Raw genomic sequence first — 18171 nt, 5'->3', positions numbered from 1 at the left:
CCGGCCTTTTTCGCCGGTCGCGGTCTAGCTGTCTCACGACGCCGTTGCGTCTCCCAGCCCGCTTGTACCGCGGCTTCCGTGCTCCACGCTGCCCCAGTCTCAGCGCCTCTGGGCCCGACTTCTGTCCAGCTCCTTTCCCCCGACCGTGGTCGAGTTCACCGCCCTTATCCTCCGTTTATTTTTTTATTTTCCCTTTACTCACAGTCACTGTGGCCGATTTGCTTCTCGTGCTGATCGGCTCACTCACCACCGTGGCAGAAGGGACAATCAGTGCCTGTTGCTGATGGAAGGCTTCGTGTCTGAATTCTTCCTTCTTCCTTGCTCTGCAGACTCGAGTTTTCTCTCAGCAGAACGACGAGGGCGGGTGCCTCTTCTCGACGCTCGTTAACTGCTTCGGAAGTATTGTTGCCGCAGGGTAAGATCGAACTCGTCGCCACTGTAAAGTCTGTAGGTATTATGGCGAATTAATACACAGACTACAAGAGTAACTTTAACAGGACTTTACTATTCGAAGGTCAGGGCGAATCCGCCCAATAAATCCTGACACAGCACTTATATACCGGTGTGGTCACCGTCGGTATTACAGTATACAGCAGCCAAGATAAGTAGTGCCACACCTAAAATAGTTCTCTTAAAGGTGAACGGTTACATACAATAGTTCTCTTAAAGATAGAACAGTCACATACACTACAGAATGTTTGCAAACTTATGAACTGAATGAACCTAACAGAGAAAAATGGATTTCCTGAACTGAGGGTTTATACTTACCCAAATGTAATGAAACACCTTCAGCATTCCCTTGCACATAAAGTCCGAATGTTCTAATAATGCCTTTTTTGCACTTGGGGGTTGTGGGGAGTGGTGGAAGGGGTGCGTGGAGGAAGATGGAAGTGCATTTCACTGATACTTTATCTCTTTTGGTGATTAGTGCTAAGGCCCTTTATAATTGCAGTATGAAGGTCTTTATTTAAATCTGTACTTTCTGAAGAACAACCTGCTGCAGAGCATCCAGCTGAGCAATACAGCAGCTGTCAGAAAGTGCACACACAGTAGGGGCATGAAGACTAATAAAATTTGAGTCTTCATAATCCATTAGGCGTACAAAAACCATTTTCTCACACAGAAATGTGAATGCATATCAAAAATACAGATTTCATTCTGCACATTTTCTTAACTTTCGTTTTATCATAAGCATTAGAATTTTATAGGCAGTTTAGCAAATGTCACATGAGCAAAATTCTGGGCTAAATGTTCGCAATTCCTTGCCATTAAGTAGGGTCAGCAATGTAGTCCTTTTAATGGATGGTTAATTCTAAAGTTGGGCTGTAATGCGCTGTTATTGTTTTCATAAAGTTTTGGAGAGTTCATACTAACTGTAATGTATCTGTAATATAACAATTTGCATTTATATAGCGCCTTTAACATAGTAAAATGTCACAAGGCACTTCACAAGACTGTAATCAGACAAAAATTGACAATGAGCCAAAGAAGGATACATTAGGACAGGTGATCAAAAGCTTGGTCAAAGGGGTAGGTTTTAAGCAGCGTCTTAAAGGAGGAGAGGTTTAGGGAGGGAATTCCAGAGCTTAGGGCCTAGATGGCATAAGGCATGGTTGCCAATGGTGCAGCGAAGGAAGTGGGGGATGCACAAGAGGCCAGAGTTGGAGGAGGGTTGAAGGACTGAAGGAGGTTGCAGAGATGGGGAGGGGCAAAGCCATGTAGGGATTTGAACACGAGGATGAGAATTTTAAAATTAAGGTGTTGGTGGACCGGGAGCCAGCGATATATTAAAAATAGTACATCTGCATACTCTTCTTGTCAACCATTTCTATTACAGCATGGCTTGCCACCACTGACAGGAGGGTGTAATTACAGTGTGACATGTTTACATTGGCATTTTTCATTATATATGTTGACACAGGAATTTATAATGGAATTACAAAAATAAGATGAGAATATATGATTTTAAGATGGGGATTGGATTATGTCTGCATGCCCTTGTCCAATTATATCTCCTTCACCTGATGGCTGCGCCTGGTCTTAACTCCATGGGAGATTGATTAGTAAACAGAAAATATACAGCAGTTCCATCAGCGTAGGAAAGAGATAGACATGCTAATGTTTCAGTTTACACCCTTCCTTCGGTTCCCAGACAATAATTTGTTTTTTTTCTTTCAAATGCTTACTGACCTGCTGTGGCATTATAGCACTTTCTGTTTTCATTTCAGATTTCCAACATTTTTGGCATTCTTTTTATCTCTACATACTAACCCTGGTGGTTCAAACATCCTCAATAGTTCAGATGCAAATTTGAAGGAGTTTACTTGATCTATGTTGTAAGAAAGCTGAAGAAGAAGCCCTTTAAGCTTCCTGTGCCACTTGATCTCATTGCTCCATTGACACACTGGTGCAGAAGATTACATGAGGTTGTGAACGTTTATGTGGCTAAATAGGATTCATGCTGGGATTGTGCTGCTAACGCTATTGCCAGTAGCGAATTAGTAAAGACATTTATTGCATGGTTTGGTTTAGGTGGCACATGCAAAGCTGATTCTCTTTTTAATTCTGTTTTTTATTGCTCCTGGTATTCAGGGCTACTCTTCACATCCCACCTTTAAACTGATGATTTGTGCCTTAGCCTTCAAAACAATGTTTAACACTGGAGGAAGTGGCGTAAATAAGACCTTGTCATCTGCATGTACTTGAAAGCTAACGAGGGCAGTTGTTCTCAAATGCCTCCAGCAATGTACTGATTTATATTAGACAGTGCTTGCCCATTCTTGATCCTTCATGTGTTTGGCAGATTGAAGTCCAACTGTGTTGAAAATAATCAAAGCATCACTTATCCTATTTATCAGATGGCCTGACATTAGAGGTCACCACAGTGTAAATTGTTACAGACTGAGGTATTGGTGATGTGTTGTAAGTATTTTACGATTGTTACGGTGAGCCCTCAACCTCCACAATGGTATAGTGCCCAGTTTGGCACTGCAACGTTTCCAATTCACTTCCTGGCCTGTGCTGAGTTAGCTTGTCTCGGCTAGGAGGAGGCTACAGTTAGGTGTAGAGGAGAAAATCAGCCAGGAATCCTGCCCCTGATCATCATCGAGTGACTTGACCTTGAAGGTGCACCTGTTTGGAGAATGTGAGATGATGGGATTCACTTCAGTTGTGATGCCCTCCACAGCTGAATAGCCTGTCAACACACAAGACCTAGGTTTACATTTGAAGGCTGGCCACTTGTGTGTGAGGTCTGGAGGGTTGGTGGCATCCAGTAAATATACTATAGCATGAATTGGTGACTTTGGAAAGAGGGCGGCAAAAAACAAACCTGTTAGAGGCTTAAGCTTTCTGATTTTATAATTAAACCCGATAATTAACCCCAGAATTCAAAAATGAGGGTTAACCATGATAAAACCTGGAAATGTCAACATTGCCATCTAGTGTTCTGGTGTGATGCCCACAGCTGCTTGCTTTCTTTTGCGGGAAGAACGTAATTTTCTCTCCATACCAACAGGCAGGACTGATACGGCGCTCCCCTTCAGTCACCTGTGTCACATACAGACTACTGACTGAAGTCTCCGGGAGGAGAAAGGCTCAGGGGTGATGGTACAGCTAAATATGCACGTCAGGTGCTTTGAGCATTATATTTTGTAAAGACAGTTCTAAATGTTAACGCTGTCAAATATTTTCTTTGTTCTTTCTGGAGACATTTTACTGATTAGATTGAAAATCCTGAAGTTTTCTGATTTATAAAAATGCTGTTTCATTTTGACCAAAAAGGCATATTTCTGCTTGCGTCTGATTTGACCAGACTTTATTTTTGAACTAGGTTCAGAAAAATATAAAACCCAAAACTCAAGGCTGAGTTATGCCATAATTTCAACTAAGCTCTGATGTTTAGCTTTCTAATTGGCTGAATAATAACATAACATCTGGTACACATTTTTCTTTGTCAGTGAATACTAACTATTCAAAAATTTAGTTTCTAGGGAACATCAAAATATTTACGATCTCGTGTTTCTCTCTGTTTAGGTAAATATGTTGCCCTTAGTCCGACCTTACCGAAAAGCCGATGGTGTTCCTATCAGAATCCATAGGATAGCACTTGAATATATGTGAACCTGCTCAGTTATCGGGAATAATTACTTGGTGAAAATTCGAATCTTGCTGGAGGGTTAGAAAATCTGTAGGCAATCTTCAAGATTGGGAAAGGAATGTTGATCTAAGCCTGGAAATAGAGAACTCTACTCCTCTTTGAACAGTGCCAGGATTATTTAACATTCACCTGAAGCACTCGGAACCAATGAAGTACTTTTGAAGTGAAGTCACTGTTATCATTTTTGGAAACGCAGCAGCCAGTTTGTGCTTATCCAAGTCCAACAAGCAGCAATGAAATGAATGACCAAGTGATCTGTTGTTCGTCATGTAGGTTAAAGAATAAATGTTCGCCAGGACATACACAACTTGATTTAAGCTCTCATCTGAAAGACGGCACCTTTGACAGTGTAGCACTCCGTCAGTACTGTCAGCTTAGGTTATGTGTTCACGTCTCTTCACTGGGATTTGAACCCATGATTAGAGGTGAGAGAGGGCGGGAAAGTGGAGTTGCGGTCAAAGATCAGCCATGATCTTATTGTATGGTGGGGCAGGCTCAAGGGACCATGTGGCCTACTCCTGCTCCTAATTCTTATGTTTCTTGCGTTCTTATAATTGCTACCATTAAGCCAAAGCTGACACACAAGCAGCTGGGACCTAGGTTGATCAACCTTTGAAGGAAGACACCTCCAAAGATGCATCACTCCCTAAATATTGCACCGGAGTGTCAGTCTAAGATTGTGAGCTTCAACAACTGGTGTGTGGTTCTTGAGCCCACAAGTTTGCAATCGAGAGGCAAAGTGCTGGCAAAGGAGACGCATTGACCCACACACTTTGCCCGTGAGCTGAAAGTTCACTTAAAGATTTAGTTTAATAATGTCCAGTTGAACAAAGTAGGTAAACCCCTTTTTTTTAATAACTGGGGAATACGCTTAGACATTTTGTTTCAGAAGGCAAGTCATGTGGCCAAATACAGTAGTCTCTTCCTGTAGTTAGATATGGTTGAGAAAAAGTTCTACCACACTGTCTTTTTTAAAGATTTTAAACATTTGTGCTGTCCCACAAGCCACATTGAGACAAATGAGCAGTTAATCTGTTTTTGGTGGTGTTACTAGAATATAATTCGAAGAACAGAGAACTACACACTTACTTACATTAGCTGAGCAGCAGAAAGGTCGCAACAATTTACAGAGGTGGCTGGAAACTTCACTGTCTTTCAGTCTGATTATACACCCACAGAAGCTATATTGATATCAGCAGAAAATAATTGGACTTTAATTTCTCTACAAGTTCTTAGTATCCTTTATAATGTAAATAAATAGATTCCAGGAGATGTTCTGAACCCAGTACTGAGCTGAGTACACAATCCATTATGTCGGATTGGGAGATACAGTAGCTGTTTTTCCCACACCTTTGAGCTGATTTCATTATGTTCATGATTCTGTGCTGAGTAGCTTTTATGGATAGATGCTCTCTGGAATTTTTTATGACTGCTTTATCAGTGTTTCAGCACAGGCATAATTATTGTCTCATATTTTGATTTGCAAGATTTACACTGCACATTGACAGCAGTGGCAGAATAGCTACTCTTGTGCAGCATTATACGGCCAGAAGTATCCAAAAGGCTGAATTGTGATTTTTAAGTTTCTGGCTGCAGACTTTGCCCGCTGTTACAAGAAGACCCGTAAAGGCCAGTACTGCAAAAACTGCATTGCTGGCCTCTCTGGGCAAGATTGAGAGCCCAGCATGCACAAGGGTGGGCTGAGCGCTTGCCTTCCTACAACTAGAACAAAATTATAAAATGCAACGTCTGTCTCCAGTTTTTTTTTTTGCCACGAGTGGTGCTGCAGAAACAAATCCTTTGAGTTGGTACTCCATGCCACAGGAACTACTGTGCCAGTTTGTTTCTGTGATACGACTGCTTGTTGATTCAGGGCTGCCTCCACCAGCAGCAGTGTTGTAGATTTTTATTCTTTATTTTTTTTAAAATTCATTCTCCGGATATGGGTGTCGCTGGCAAGGCCAGCATTTATTGCCCATCCCTAGTTGCCCTCGAGAAGGTGCTGGTGAGCCGCCGCCTTGAACCCTGCAATCCATGTGGTGAAGTTAGATTGGGAGTTCCAAGTTGGGATGGCAGAATCATAGAAATTTACAGCACAGGAGGAGGCCATTCGGCCCATCGTGTCAATGCCGGCTGAAAAAGAGCTCTCCAGCCTAATCCCACTTTCCAGCTGATTACGGCACTTCAAGCGCATATCCAAGTACTTTTTAAATGTGATGAGGGTTTCTGCCTCTACCGCCCTTTAAGGCAGTGAGTTCCAGACCCCCACCACCCTCTGGGTGAAAAAAGTTCTCCTCAACGCTCCTCTAATCCTTCTACCAATTACTTTAAATCTATTGACCTCTCTGCTAAGGGAAATGGGTCCTTCCTATGCTCTCAATCTAGGTCCCTCATAATGTTAGACACCTCAGTTAAGTCTCCCCTCAGCCTCCTCTGTTGAAATCAACCCCAGCTTCACCAATCTTTCCTCATAGCTAAAGTTCTCCAGTCTTGGCAACATCCTCATAAATCTCCTCTGTACCCGCTCTAGTGCAATCACATCTTTCCTGTAATGTGACCAGAGCTGTACGCTGTGGCCTAACTAGTGTTTTATTAAGTTCAAGCATAACCTCCCTGCTCTTGTATTCTGTACCTCGGCTAATAAAGGAAAGTATCTTGTATGCCGCCTTAACCGCCTTGGTGTGCGACTTGGAGGTGATGGTGTTCTCGTGTTGCCCTTGTCCTTTTAGGTGGTGGAAGCCGTGGACAATGCAGCATAATTAATCAGTATAGTTTGCTGTGACTATTCTCCTGTGAGATTGTTACGTTTTAGGCACATTTTAACACCATTCCTTCCACATAATATCAAGTTTTTCTTTACTGCTTTTTCTACGTAACAACATTCACTGCACTCAGTGATTCCTTGTCTGAAGCACTGAGATATTTTTCAATTAATAAGATGCCATGTTAATGCAAGCATAAAATATAGATAAATTTACAATTTCTGAAACTTATCCACACTGGGGCTTAGAGGCCCAAAATATGTCTGCTTGAAGCGGTGCAATTAGTACAATTCTCAGCAGCTCTGCTCTCTTGGTGTTAGCCATGGCTCGGTTGGTAGCACCCTCGCCTCTGAGTCAGAAAGTTGTGGGTTCAAGTCCCACTCCAGAGACTTGAGCACAAAAATCTAGGCTGACACTCCAGTGCAGTACTGAGGGAGCGCTGCATTGGCGGAGGTGCCGTCTTTTGAATGAGACGTTAAACCAAGGCTCCGTCTGCTCCCTCAGGTGGACGCAAAAGATCCCATGGCACTATTTTGAAGAAGAGCAGGGGAGTTATCCCCTGGTGTCCTGGCCAATATTTATCCCTCAATCAACATCACTTAAAAAAAAAAAAAAAAAATCAGACTATCTGGTCATTATCACATTGCTGTTTCCTACATTACAACAGTGACTACACTTCAAAAAAAAAAATGTCATTGGCTGTAAAGCACTTTGGGACGTCCGGTGGTCATGAAAGGTGCTATATAAATGTAAGTCTTTGCCTTTCTTTCACAGTGAACTCCGAACATAAATAGTAGTTCTGGTTACGTTAATGACAAATCAGGAACTAGAATAATTACTTTCTTTGTCAAAACAGCCAAAATAAATGAAGATAAATTTTCCCCTTGCCTTCTCCCAGCACAGAGCCTCATGGCCTATGGTTTTCCATCCATTAAAATGAATGGGTGAAAAATTGTGTTCTGCATGTGTACAATTTCCTACTCTGTGCCAGGGGCGCATAAGTGGTAGATTTGACCCAGGATTTTATTTTGTTGTGTGTTTGTTAGGGAGCAATTGCCTAAATGGACTCTTTTCTATACTCTCGTGTCACGTCTGGTGTGCCCCAGGGCTTCATCCACTATGTTCTCCTGTTCATCAGTAACATGCTACAGTTTCCACACACATGCCAATCACACCATTTCTATTTTATACTTTGTGACTGCCTGTCTGACACCAAGTCCTGAAGGAGTTGAAATTTCCTCAATATCAGCAAAATCAAAGTCATCCTTTTCAGCTTCCACCAACCACTGGTACCTCCGGCTCCGACTCCTATCAACCTATCCAACTGCTTTCTCAGGCTAAATCTGTTGGTGTGAACCTTAGCAGGCTGTTTGACTCGGAACATTTTAACCCCACATCTAGTCTGTTGATAAGTCTGCATTCTTCCCACTCCAGTACATGGTCTGCTTAATCCTCCAACCTCTCCCCTGCCACTACAGCTGAAACCCTGGTCTAGGCCTTGAGGATTTAATTTTCCAATGCTCTCCTTACCTGCTTCCCTGCCTCCACACTTCACAAAAATCAGCTAATCCAGAATGCAGCAATTCTCATCCTCGACGGTACAAAGTCCTGAACATCAATTATTGTCATATTTGTAAAGCTCTATTAACATACTAGTGAATTTCCTTCGTCATTGCTCACAAGAAAACCTCTTTTAACTATGTTTGTTATAACAGGCTGAGAGAGGTTATGGTGCCACCTCAGGAGTGAACAAGAATAACAGGAGTTCTTACAATGTTACAGGAAACCGTGCTATCCTGTAGAGGAATTAAGAACAGTGGACGTTCCCATGACAGTTGCACCATTACTCATTGATTTCAATGCATTGCCAGTTACAGCATTACCAACTCAGGATGGATAAATAGTTATATATAAATGATGGACTACATTTTCTGCCAACTGACTGTGAATGCATGGAAAAACTAGCCTGATGTTGTTGTTTCTATAAAAATGACACTTTGTAGACAAACATACTTTTAAATAGAAGCAATATCGCTTAACAATCGGAGAAACTTTCGGTGAAGGCTGAATTTCACCCAATTTCCCAGCAAGTAAAGAATCCCCAATCTGCCTGAGTTTGCATCTCTCACCCAAGGCAGTACTGGGGTGCTTCAATTGGTCTTGGCACTCCTGGGCTAGATGGGGAGGGGCAATCCAGCAGTGTTCCCTTTACTGATTGGACTGATAACTAGTAACCATTGGGTGAGCACAGGATTGGGCTTAGCTGTGATGTCCTTCACAGTGGGAAAGCCTATGGGCACTTGCTGCCTAGGCTGTTGCATAAAGAATGGCCATGTGGGTGAGGTATTGGAGAACTGGCAACATCCCCAACAAGAGTCAAAAGTTTCAGGAGAAAAGGGAGAGAGGTGTAAATCTTCTAGTGCACTATTCAACGGGTGCAGTGCTTTTGTTATGATTAGGTTTTTTTATTGAAAGGAATTTCAACTCCTACAGAGTACTAAGTAGGAAAAAGGAAGCACGCGGTCAGATAAGAGCTAGTCAGTGAGGATGATTAATTCTTGCTCCATAATTGTAATGTGGCACAGAGACAACACTGCTGTCCAATGAATTACGGACAGATGCAGTAAATCCCACAGCTGAATGTTATTAGAACTGTGTGAATAAGCTTTCTATGGCATCATGTTTTTTGCTAGTCTTCTAGTACAATGTTATGATGGAGCCAGTTTTCTGTGTTTGTTTCTCCTCAGGTAAATCTCACCTGGCAATAGTAGAGAGAGTCAACAATGAGGGAGAAGGCGATCCTTTCTATGAAGTACTGGGTATCATCACGCTGGAAGATATAATTGAAGAAATTATAAAATCAGAGATCCTAGATGAAACAGACATCTACAGTATGTATTGCTTCCTGCCAATATCTCCTGGAGAGATGTAAGCCACTTACTCAGTTAATAATAGTAGTATGATTAATGAAATGGCAGCATTTTCCTTCAATGGCATTGCCAGCATGCAATTTTCTTTTCAGCTGTTCTTTTATGAATCAAGCACTTCCAGTTCTAGGTATATTACAGTTAGATGCTGACTAAAGCTTCCCTCTATTCTACTCAAACAATGGAGCACAGCCAAGCTCTGAAGAGGACCATGCCAACATTGTACTAACATGACCTCGTACATTTTCCATACCATTTTTGAATGAATTTGTCAATTTCGTGCTAAATTGGCCAGTTGCGCTGTGGAACGATGCACATAAGGAATTAAACTGAGACTGTCCAAACTCATCTGGAGTCGCACCTTTGCAATCAGGAAACAGATGCTTCCTCAGCATGGGATTTTTATGGTGTGCCTCTCTTTTATTTTTAAATGTTGTGCATCCAAGGGGCTTACAAGAATTGATGATGTGTGGAGAATGGACTGTTTTTGATCCTTTGTGTATGTATGCAAAAGCATTTTTGAACAACAAAATTTTGGCAAATTTGGGCACTTGTAGAATCATTATGTATAGTTATTCTGGCAACTCGAGCATACATTAATTAGGAGTGTAACCAGTCATGGCCTTGTGCTGTTTCATCTCCAGTTTTGAGTTCATTGGGTGTGTGCTCGTGAAACCATATTGAACCAGGTATTAATGGTGTGCATAAATATGTATTCATTTGCACAAGATCCAAACTACAGTGTAAAGCTCTTATCATTTGATAAGATTCAGAGACGGGGCAGAGGAGGAGGTTGAAGCATGGTCCAGAATATTTTTAAATATGCAAGCTAATTTTAGCAAATGTATGATAGTATTAATATAGTTGGTTCCTGCTCAGATTTCTAACGGATGTATTTACTTTCACTGATGCAAAATGTTGAGAAGCATTACCCATCATTCCATAGTTCTGAAGGTGCTGTTGGAATTCTGATTTTACATTGTTACTTGGCCGAATTTGAAGACTTCCCATTGTATAGCAGGACAAACAAAGGCCCACATATTTCTGGAACGACATCCAGAGAGGCTTGAAATTTCATAACAACTTACTCTGGCATGTTAAACAACAATGCAGATTGAATGCCCTATATGACAGCAACCAGTCTAATGAGATTCTATCTGCTCTGTTGCTTAATTGATCCATGCTTGTCTTTGAATGACAGCAACAGAATTAGAACTTTTCTCCTTGTGTTCATTCTGAATTTGCAAGTGACTATGGATATCGGTTTTTGGGATTCCAGAAACTTTTAGCCCTCTACCTCCTCGTCTTTCCTGCTGCTTCTTGTATCCTGGTCCTACTTGGATGTATTTGGACCACGTAATGCTGAACACATGACACTTCTCTAATGGATGTATCGGAGTATATTGAATCAGAATCAAGGGGACTATCATAATCTTCGACATCCATATTTTCTTCAGGTTCCACTGCTACGTTGTGGTGCAGCTCATCCCCTCCAGAGCTACTTTTAATCAAGGCTCCTGGCTGTAGATGGAAAGGATTTGGAGGAGACATTGTTCTTTCACACTAGAGGTATGTGGACCTGTATAGGAGCTACTGAATTCTTTTGTAGATCCCAGCACGTCTGTGAAGAAGAAGCCAATTACTATTTGCAATGTTGCCAGGAGCTACAGCAATTCTTTACATTTACCCGTGGCCAATTGTGACTGGATTATAGTATAGCCAGCATGGACAATCGTTTCTTTGAGTCCCATATGAGGATTAAGTTATATTTTAAAAGTTGACTGTGGCTTTGTTGCATTTAGACAAACTCTTGTCTTTTTCAAGTATCTAATGGAACATATAAGTTTGTCTGCATAGATCAGTTCACCTTATAGGCCACTTCAGTATTTGGACACAATGCATATGTTGTTGAGTTATTGGTGATGGAACATGCAACTAAATTTACAGATCTGCATTTGTCATTTGCCCTTCAGCATGACAATGATGTAGTGGAATAAACAAGGCAACTTTAATACAGGGTATTTGTATTGTAGAGACGGTTTAAAAAGAAGAAAAGCATATACTTTATTACTAAAGTTTATCAAAATGCAGAATTTTCCTAACAGGATTATGAAGCAAATGAACTTGCTGGCTGCCAACTTCCTTTCAGGTGCCTTTGAAGCTATGTCCTCACAACCAAACTCTCCCTGTCAAAATTTCTGGAGCGAACATTTGGGCAACGTTCTCCTTTACCATCATCTGGTGGTCTTGGGATATTTAAGCTTCATCCTGTGACCTTGAATAGCACTTGACGTGCAACAACCATATACTCTGCCTGCACTGTTCAACTTGTTTGTAGGTAGAGCTTAGCGTTTTATGAAATACCAACAGAAAATGCTGGAAACACTCAGTAGGCCACCATTAGCGTTTTATGACTTCGTTCCACTCCTCAGGAGCCATTTTGGCTTGAAGTTTTTTGGTTTGGAAATGTTGCCCTGTTTTATGGTCTCTGCCATCAGAGAATATCTTTTTGTCTCTTGCTCCTTTACCTGACGTTTTCCTTATCGTCAGTAAATCACACTTACAATGTGTACTCTCATTAATTTACGTACCATGTAATGATTTGGATCTCAGTTCTGACGGCGCACAAAATTTCCTGATACCGAATCAAGGTAAAATAACTCTCTGCAAAATGTGCAGTTATACATGACATTTCATATAGATTAACATCTGCATTGGAATGGGGTAAATCTGACCCTATAAAATCCCCAGACTGTTTTTCACTTTAAAACTTTTTAACTCAAGAAAAATGAATCCTAAAGTGGAATCAGACACAGCTGTGGTTTATCAACTATGTCAGTCAATGGAATGCTACAATGAGCTGGAAAAGTAGCGGAGAAAAATAAATTATGGATTTGAAATGATTGTATAAACATGCTGCTGCTTCATGGAAGCTGGTGAGTCTTTCAGCTCCCCATAACTGAATAATAGCTCCGCTCAAACTCATTGCTAGATTAAGTTTTGCACAGTACCAAAATCAATTATGTAATGATGGCAGTTTTTAGTGACAATAGTGCTGTTAATAGTAGATTATTTGCTCCTGGTTTATGGTTGGGAGATTGAATCTTAACCTTGAATGCCCAGTGTATTGATTGGGGATGTTGTGCCAGTTATACTGCTAACTAGTGCAGCACATGGCAGCATAATCCCATCCAAGAGAAGTCAGTTTTTCTCCAAGCCGCATTAGTTGAGGATTCACAGTAACAGGTTCCTACAATAGAAAAAAGAGGTAGGGGAAGCGAGAGCTTGTATTTAAGCTCGCTGCTAAACTCCTTCTGTATGTTAATGAAAAATCTTCATTTTTGCAATTGCAGCTGACAATAGGACAAAGAAGATAGCTCACAGAGAACGAAAGCCACACGACTTCTCGCTGTTCAAAAACACAGGCGCCAATTTAAGAATCAAGATTTCACCTCAGCTTTTACTAGCAACTCACCGGTTTTTAGCAACAGGTACAGTAGATGGACTGAAATGTTGTTTCCTGCTGCTACAAATGCTCAGAATTTTCTTTGCCATTTTAGTGTCAGTGTCAAATCAGGATTGAATAATAAACAGAAGGCAATCCTTAGAAAAGTGTGTGTGGTCCCAAGTTGGCTTGTAGCTGCTGTGTGTGTGCACAAGTGTCATAACTGGAACTGTACAAATAAGACCACAGCCAAACAAATTCTAAATTTAGAGTTTGTGTAGAAATTCAAACAGTTAACCATCACCTTCTGAAGCAGGGTTATTGAATTATGTGTTAGACCAGGGTAAGTTCTGGCTTGCAGTGTTCCCGCTAGGCTGTGCAGCCGCCTGGAGGTCCCGCGCAGCCCGGGACCAGCTTCTCAAATGTGAGATTTCGTGCATGTGCGAAATTTTGAATGGGCCGTGCAGCCTGTTAAAGGGACCGTGCACCCAAAAAAGAATTAGGGGGCACATTGCTGGCTTGCCCCTTGGCATCCCAGTGCAAAATGTTATGGTCTTTCGTGTGTTCAGCAACCAACATTCTTCCTAATTCGTTCAAGTTCTACATACAAGTAGAAACTTTGGCCTTATAGAAGGAAAATAAAATCATGTAGTGATGTTGCCTTTTTAAGAGCTTCATGCCATATGCAGTCATCTTGGCCAGGTGACCTTCCCACACTCCGTTTTCTACAATTCACTGTATGTGAAGTGCTTTGAGACACGCTAAGATGCTATATAAATGCAAATCTCATCCTCATCCTGGATTGTGTCCTTAGTTCTTTTTCTCCCATTGTGCACTTTGTTGCCCCTCACATCAGAACAGTGTTGTTTTTTCACTACTCACCAGTTGTTGATTCTGTTCTAATCAGACCAGTTGTAGTCTTGAAACAATGCTGTGCAATTTAACTTCTGGGATGTTGTAAAGTTTTCGTTTTGCTTTCACGAAAGAAACTATAGTCTACTCCTGATAATTTAACGTTGCATTTTGCACGAAAATATTTTAATTATTCAATGAATTAATGTAAATAAAATGGCACGAGGCATTTTGTGTTTTAAAAGGATTCAAAACAACAGATAATTTGAATTAAATAACTTCAAATTAAGAGTAGACTCTATGCTGAAGAAAGTTTGTGGATTGGGAGGAATTAGGTCAAAATAAGCACAATTTTATTTTTGTGTTTGAATTCAGGAAGCATGGTGATACCACAGTAATACCAAAGACCGATTCAAGGTCACATTATCGAACCAAGCTAATTGTTTTCTTCTCATTTGGATAGAGGTGGAACCTTTTAAAACCATACATGTATCGGACAAGATTCTGCTCAGACTTCTCAAATATCCTGATGTCATGTGTGAGTTAAAGTATGATGAGAAACACAAATTGTCCGCTGACCACTATCTCTACCAGCGGAATAGATCTGTTGACTACTTTGTACTTATCCTACAGGTACGTCCCTATCTGACTCCCTCGCTCTGACATGGCTTTGAGATGTATGGAGCACTGATGCATTACAATGTATTTCATGTATATAAAAGTGTCTGGAAAGCTGTAGATAGAAATAGAAGTATGAGACAATAAAATATCATTTGACCTACTGAGCCTGTTCCTTTAATTAGAATGTGAACTCTTGGAGATTATTCCATTAACTTACTGTATTTAATTTCCTCCAGGAGGTGAATATCCATAGGTAAGATTTCTAAGCAAAGAAACGTCCTTGGCCCCTGAAGGTAATTGGCTGAAACTTCTGGATGTCAGTCTAATGTTACGGTTGGGATGTTGAATTCTAACTGCTTGCTGTGATATATAGTGGCAATCTGACTTACTAGTAATCAACTGGAAATGTTAAGATATATTTCCTCCCCACAATATTCTGCGCTCCTTTGCTAGTTTTTGCTGGTGTATGGTTCCATGGGTATTGGTCGCCATCTGGTACTGCATCTAAGTACCCATATGTGAGTGTGTTTAATTATGTAGGGTATCACAGCCAAACTCTCTTGCGTTCTTGATCAACACCCAGAGATAGACACTTTCTGGCAGTGATTGCTGGACAGCAATCAGGAGTAGGAATTCTGATTAATTCCACCTCCTGGGTGCTGAGTCCAATTGTAGCAATCTTAACTTTCCCTTGGCTGTGATCGGCTAGTTCAGCACAGAGTGGAAATCAAACCTGGAGTCTTCTGGTATGTATGGCTTAGTACTACAGTGAGTGGTACCTTTAGCAAATTGACCAGTGAGGGAGCTCTGCAAATGATCTTAACAAACGCGGAATGATTATGTCCAAATTGTTCATTAAGTGTGGATATTATCATACTTCAGTGGCATCACAGTGCATGTTGTTAGCAGAAAAAAATAATCTGATGGAACAAAGCAAGACAATAAGTTCACAGTGCTGACCATAAACCAAAAGCCAGATGCTTAGAGGTGCCAAAGCATAGTCCTGTGATATGACTTCTGATTATTCTTTTCTTCTCTCCTGGTCTTTGAATGTTGTCTTCTCTGGTGTCCTGGCAAACATTTCTTCAAATAAAATTCTGCAGTGTGTGGGACTTCCTAATCTTGCTTTCAGATCAGAACATGAAGAATTTTATGGGCATTAAGTCAAGCAAGCTCACTTCTTTTTGATTGATCTCAATCTCACTTACCAACCATCTCAATCCCCTTGCTCTTCAGAAATGTGTCAAATCTCTCAATATTAGGAAGCCTCACTGTATGCAGTATGGCTCTCTTTCTAGCTGAGGTAGGAGGCTAGGCTCTAGACATGATGGATTGCCAACAAAAGGAATGTGGGAGGTTTGAGTGGCAAAATGTGAATTTGCACCTGCAGGTCACCTACTTAACTTTCTGACCGTGGTCACTGGAGGAGGTGAAAACTGAAGGCTAAGTACTTTTCTCAGGAAATAGAAGAATGCAATATGAAGACCAAGTGATGTATAGGGATTCAAAATGGGTGCTTGGATGGAATTTAAAGGAGTGAGCGGGATAAATTAAATAGGAGTAACCAGAATTATTGACACATTGACTGCCTATCGCAGTGCTTGCTAATGTGTCACATATAAATGTGACTTCATGCAATTGGTTGGTGAGTGTTCAGGTATTTTTACTCTCTAATCTAGGACAGTGGTTTAAACTAGGAGTGGGAAACTATAACATACTGTATTAAATTTATAGCTTAACTAGTTAAACGAATTAATATAACTAAATAATCATTGATTAAAGACTTTAATTAATTAAATAAATAAAATAAGGCTAGACTAAGATATGGCAGGGCAGGTTGTGTGTCTGGACTGCAGTATGTGGGGGTTTATGGAGAGCGAGACTGTCCCAAGCGAACACATCTGCAGTAGATGTCTCCATCTCGAATCTCTCCGGCTCAGAGTCATTGGGGTTGATTTTCCTGGAGCTGTCAGGCGGGGTTTCGGGCGGGGGGGGGGGGGGAAATCGCAAAATTAGGGGGTCGCCTGATTCCCCGCCCCGGCGTTTCAAGCCGACCCGAATCAGTCCCACCCGCAGCAGGCGGGACTGGTCGTCGGGAGCCTAATCACCAATAATTGGCATCTATAATGCCATTTTAAGGGGCCCTTGCTATTTTCAGCCTTTCCCCACGTTAAACATGCCTGGTGGGAACCCCGCTGATGAAACCTGGCGTGCACAATATCAGATTGCTTACTAGCAGCTGCAGGTCCATCAGGAAAGAAGATATTTAATCAGACAGCATTTGTAGGTTGCAGGATTCAGGCTTGGGGCAACTTGCTCCAAGCTTAGGCACAACTGTGGAAGGTTGGAGCCTCACACACTTCTCCAATGTGAGCTCCTGGGAAGACCCTCTCGGCACCCTCGCTGAGCGCTTCCTCAACGGAGGCATCTACCAGAAGCATGGGAGGCCTTTTTTTCCTTCCCTTCTTGCCATTAGAGGATCTCCAGCAGCAGAGGCGGCAACAGCAGAACCAGGAACAGCAGCACCAGCAACAGGAGCGCCAGGCTGCTGCTCACTCACCTGAAGCTGCACAGGGCAGAATGGGCCAGCGCTTGGAAGTGGCTTGAGAGCACCTTGCTGCGCATCGGGGGCCATGGGGACCCGTATCTGCACTGGCAGTCCTACTCAGAAGGACTTCCATGAAGGTCTGGTTTCTCTGTTCAATAGATGCCCATCGCTCCTCAAGAGATGTCATTCTATTATGAACACTCACCATGTTTTCCAAACCCTGGCGACTTATCTCCTCCATGGAGGTTGCCAACCTTTCCATGGTGATGCGTTCATGCGCCACTGACTCCGCAAAGGCTTTGCTCATCTTCGCTATGGACTCCTCCATTCGCTGCACACTCGCAGCGACCCTGGAGACAAACCCTGCCAGAGACTCCTGCATCTGTGCATGGAGATCCATCACACCTTCTCTTGCGGATGGACCCAGAGGCAGAGGGTCGACATGCAGTGCAGCTGAGCTGAGCTGGCAGAGTCCTGCGCCCTCCGACGAGGACTCTCCACTGCTGTCCCTGTCTCCACAATCTGCTGATGCTCACTTGTGAGCTGTGAAAAACCAGGTGACACCACTACTCTATGTCCCGAAGGTCCCCCCGAGGTGTGAGTGTCTGCGCTGGTGCTGGGTGTGCTTACTTGTGCTGATGCTGTGCCCTCAGAGGCTGGAGCTTCCTCTGAGGAGTCCAGCTGCACAGCCTCTTCCTCCTCCACAGTGGGGACGGGGGCTCTGGATGGTCCTGTGGGGGGAGTCAAGGAAGGAGCTGGAGATGTGATGCCAAGGTTACATGCACATTGGATTTTGCAGATGTTCATAAGTCCAAATGATGTAGCTTCAGATTCATAACAGCGACTCATGCTATGTC

At 42.1% G+C, this 18171-nt stretch overlaps 1 protein-coding gene across 10 annotated transcripts in view; it reads left to right on the top strand.

Moving 5' to 3' along the window:
• Positions 1-18171, top strand: part of LOC147113335 (metal transporter CNNM4-like) — a 122688-nt gene that overhangs the window by 42784 nt on the left and 61733 nt on the right. For 9 of the 10 annotated variants that reach the window (XR_015079178.1, XM_085994274.1, XM_085994276.1 and 6 more), the window contains exons 2-4: positions 9669-9812; positions 13202-13339; positions 14609-14778. Coding sequence is in view for 9 of the 10 variants with exons in the window: in XM_085994274.1 (XP_085850400.1) it covers positions 9669-9812; positions 13202-13339; positions 14609-14778 (452 nt within the window). In the remaining variant the exon portion in view is untranslated. The remainder of the gene's footprint in view (positions 1-9668; positions 9813-13201; positions 13340-14608; positions 14779-18171) is intronic. The other variant, XM_085994278.1, reaches the window with a different exon arrangement.

This window comes from Somniosus microcephalus, chromosome 8, assembly GCF_052327205.1.
Source record: "Somniosus microcephalus isolate GS21.2 chromosome 8, FLI_Smic_1.0, whole genome shotgun sequence".
Lineage (NCBI taxonomy): Eukaryota > Metazoa > Chordata > Chondrichthyes > Squaliformes > Somniosidae > Somniosus > Somniosus microcephalus.
This window is presented reverse-complemented; position numbering and strand designations above follow the sequence as displayed.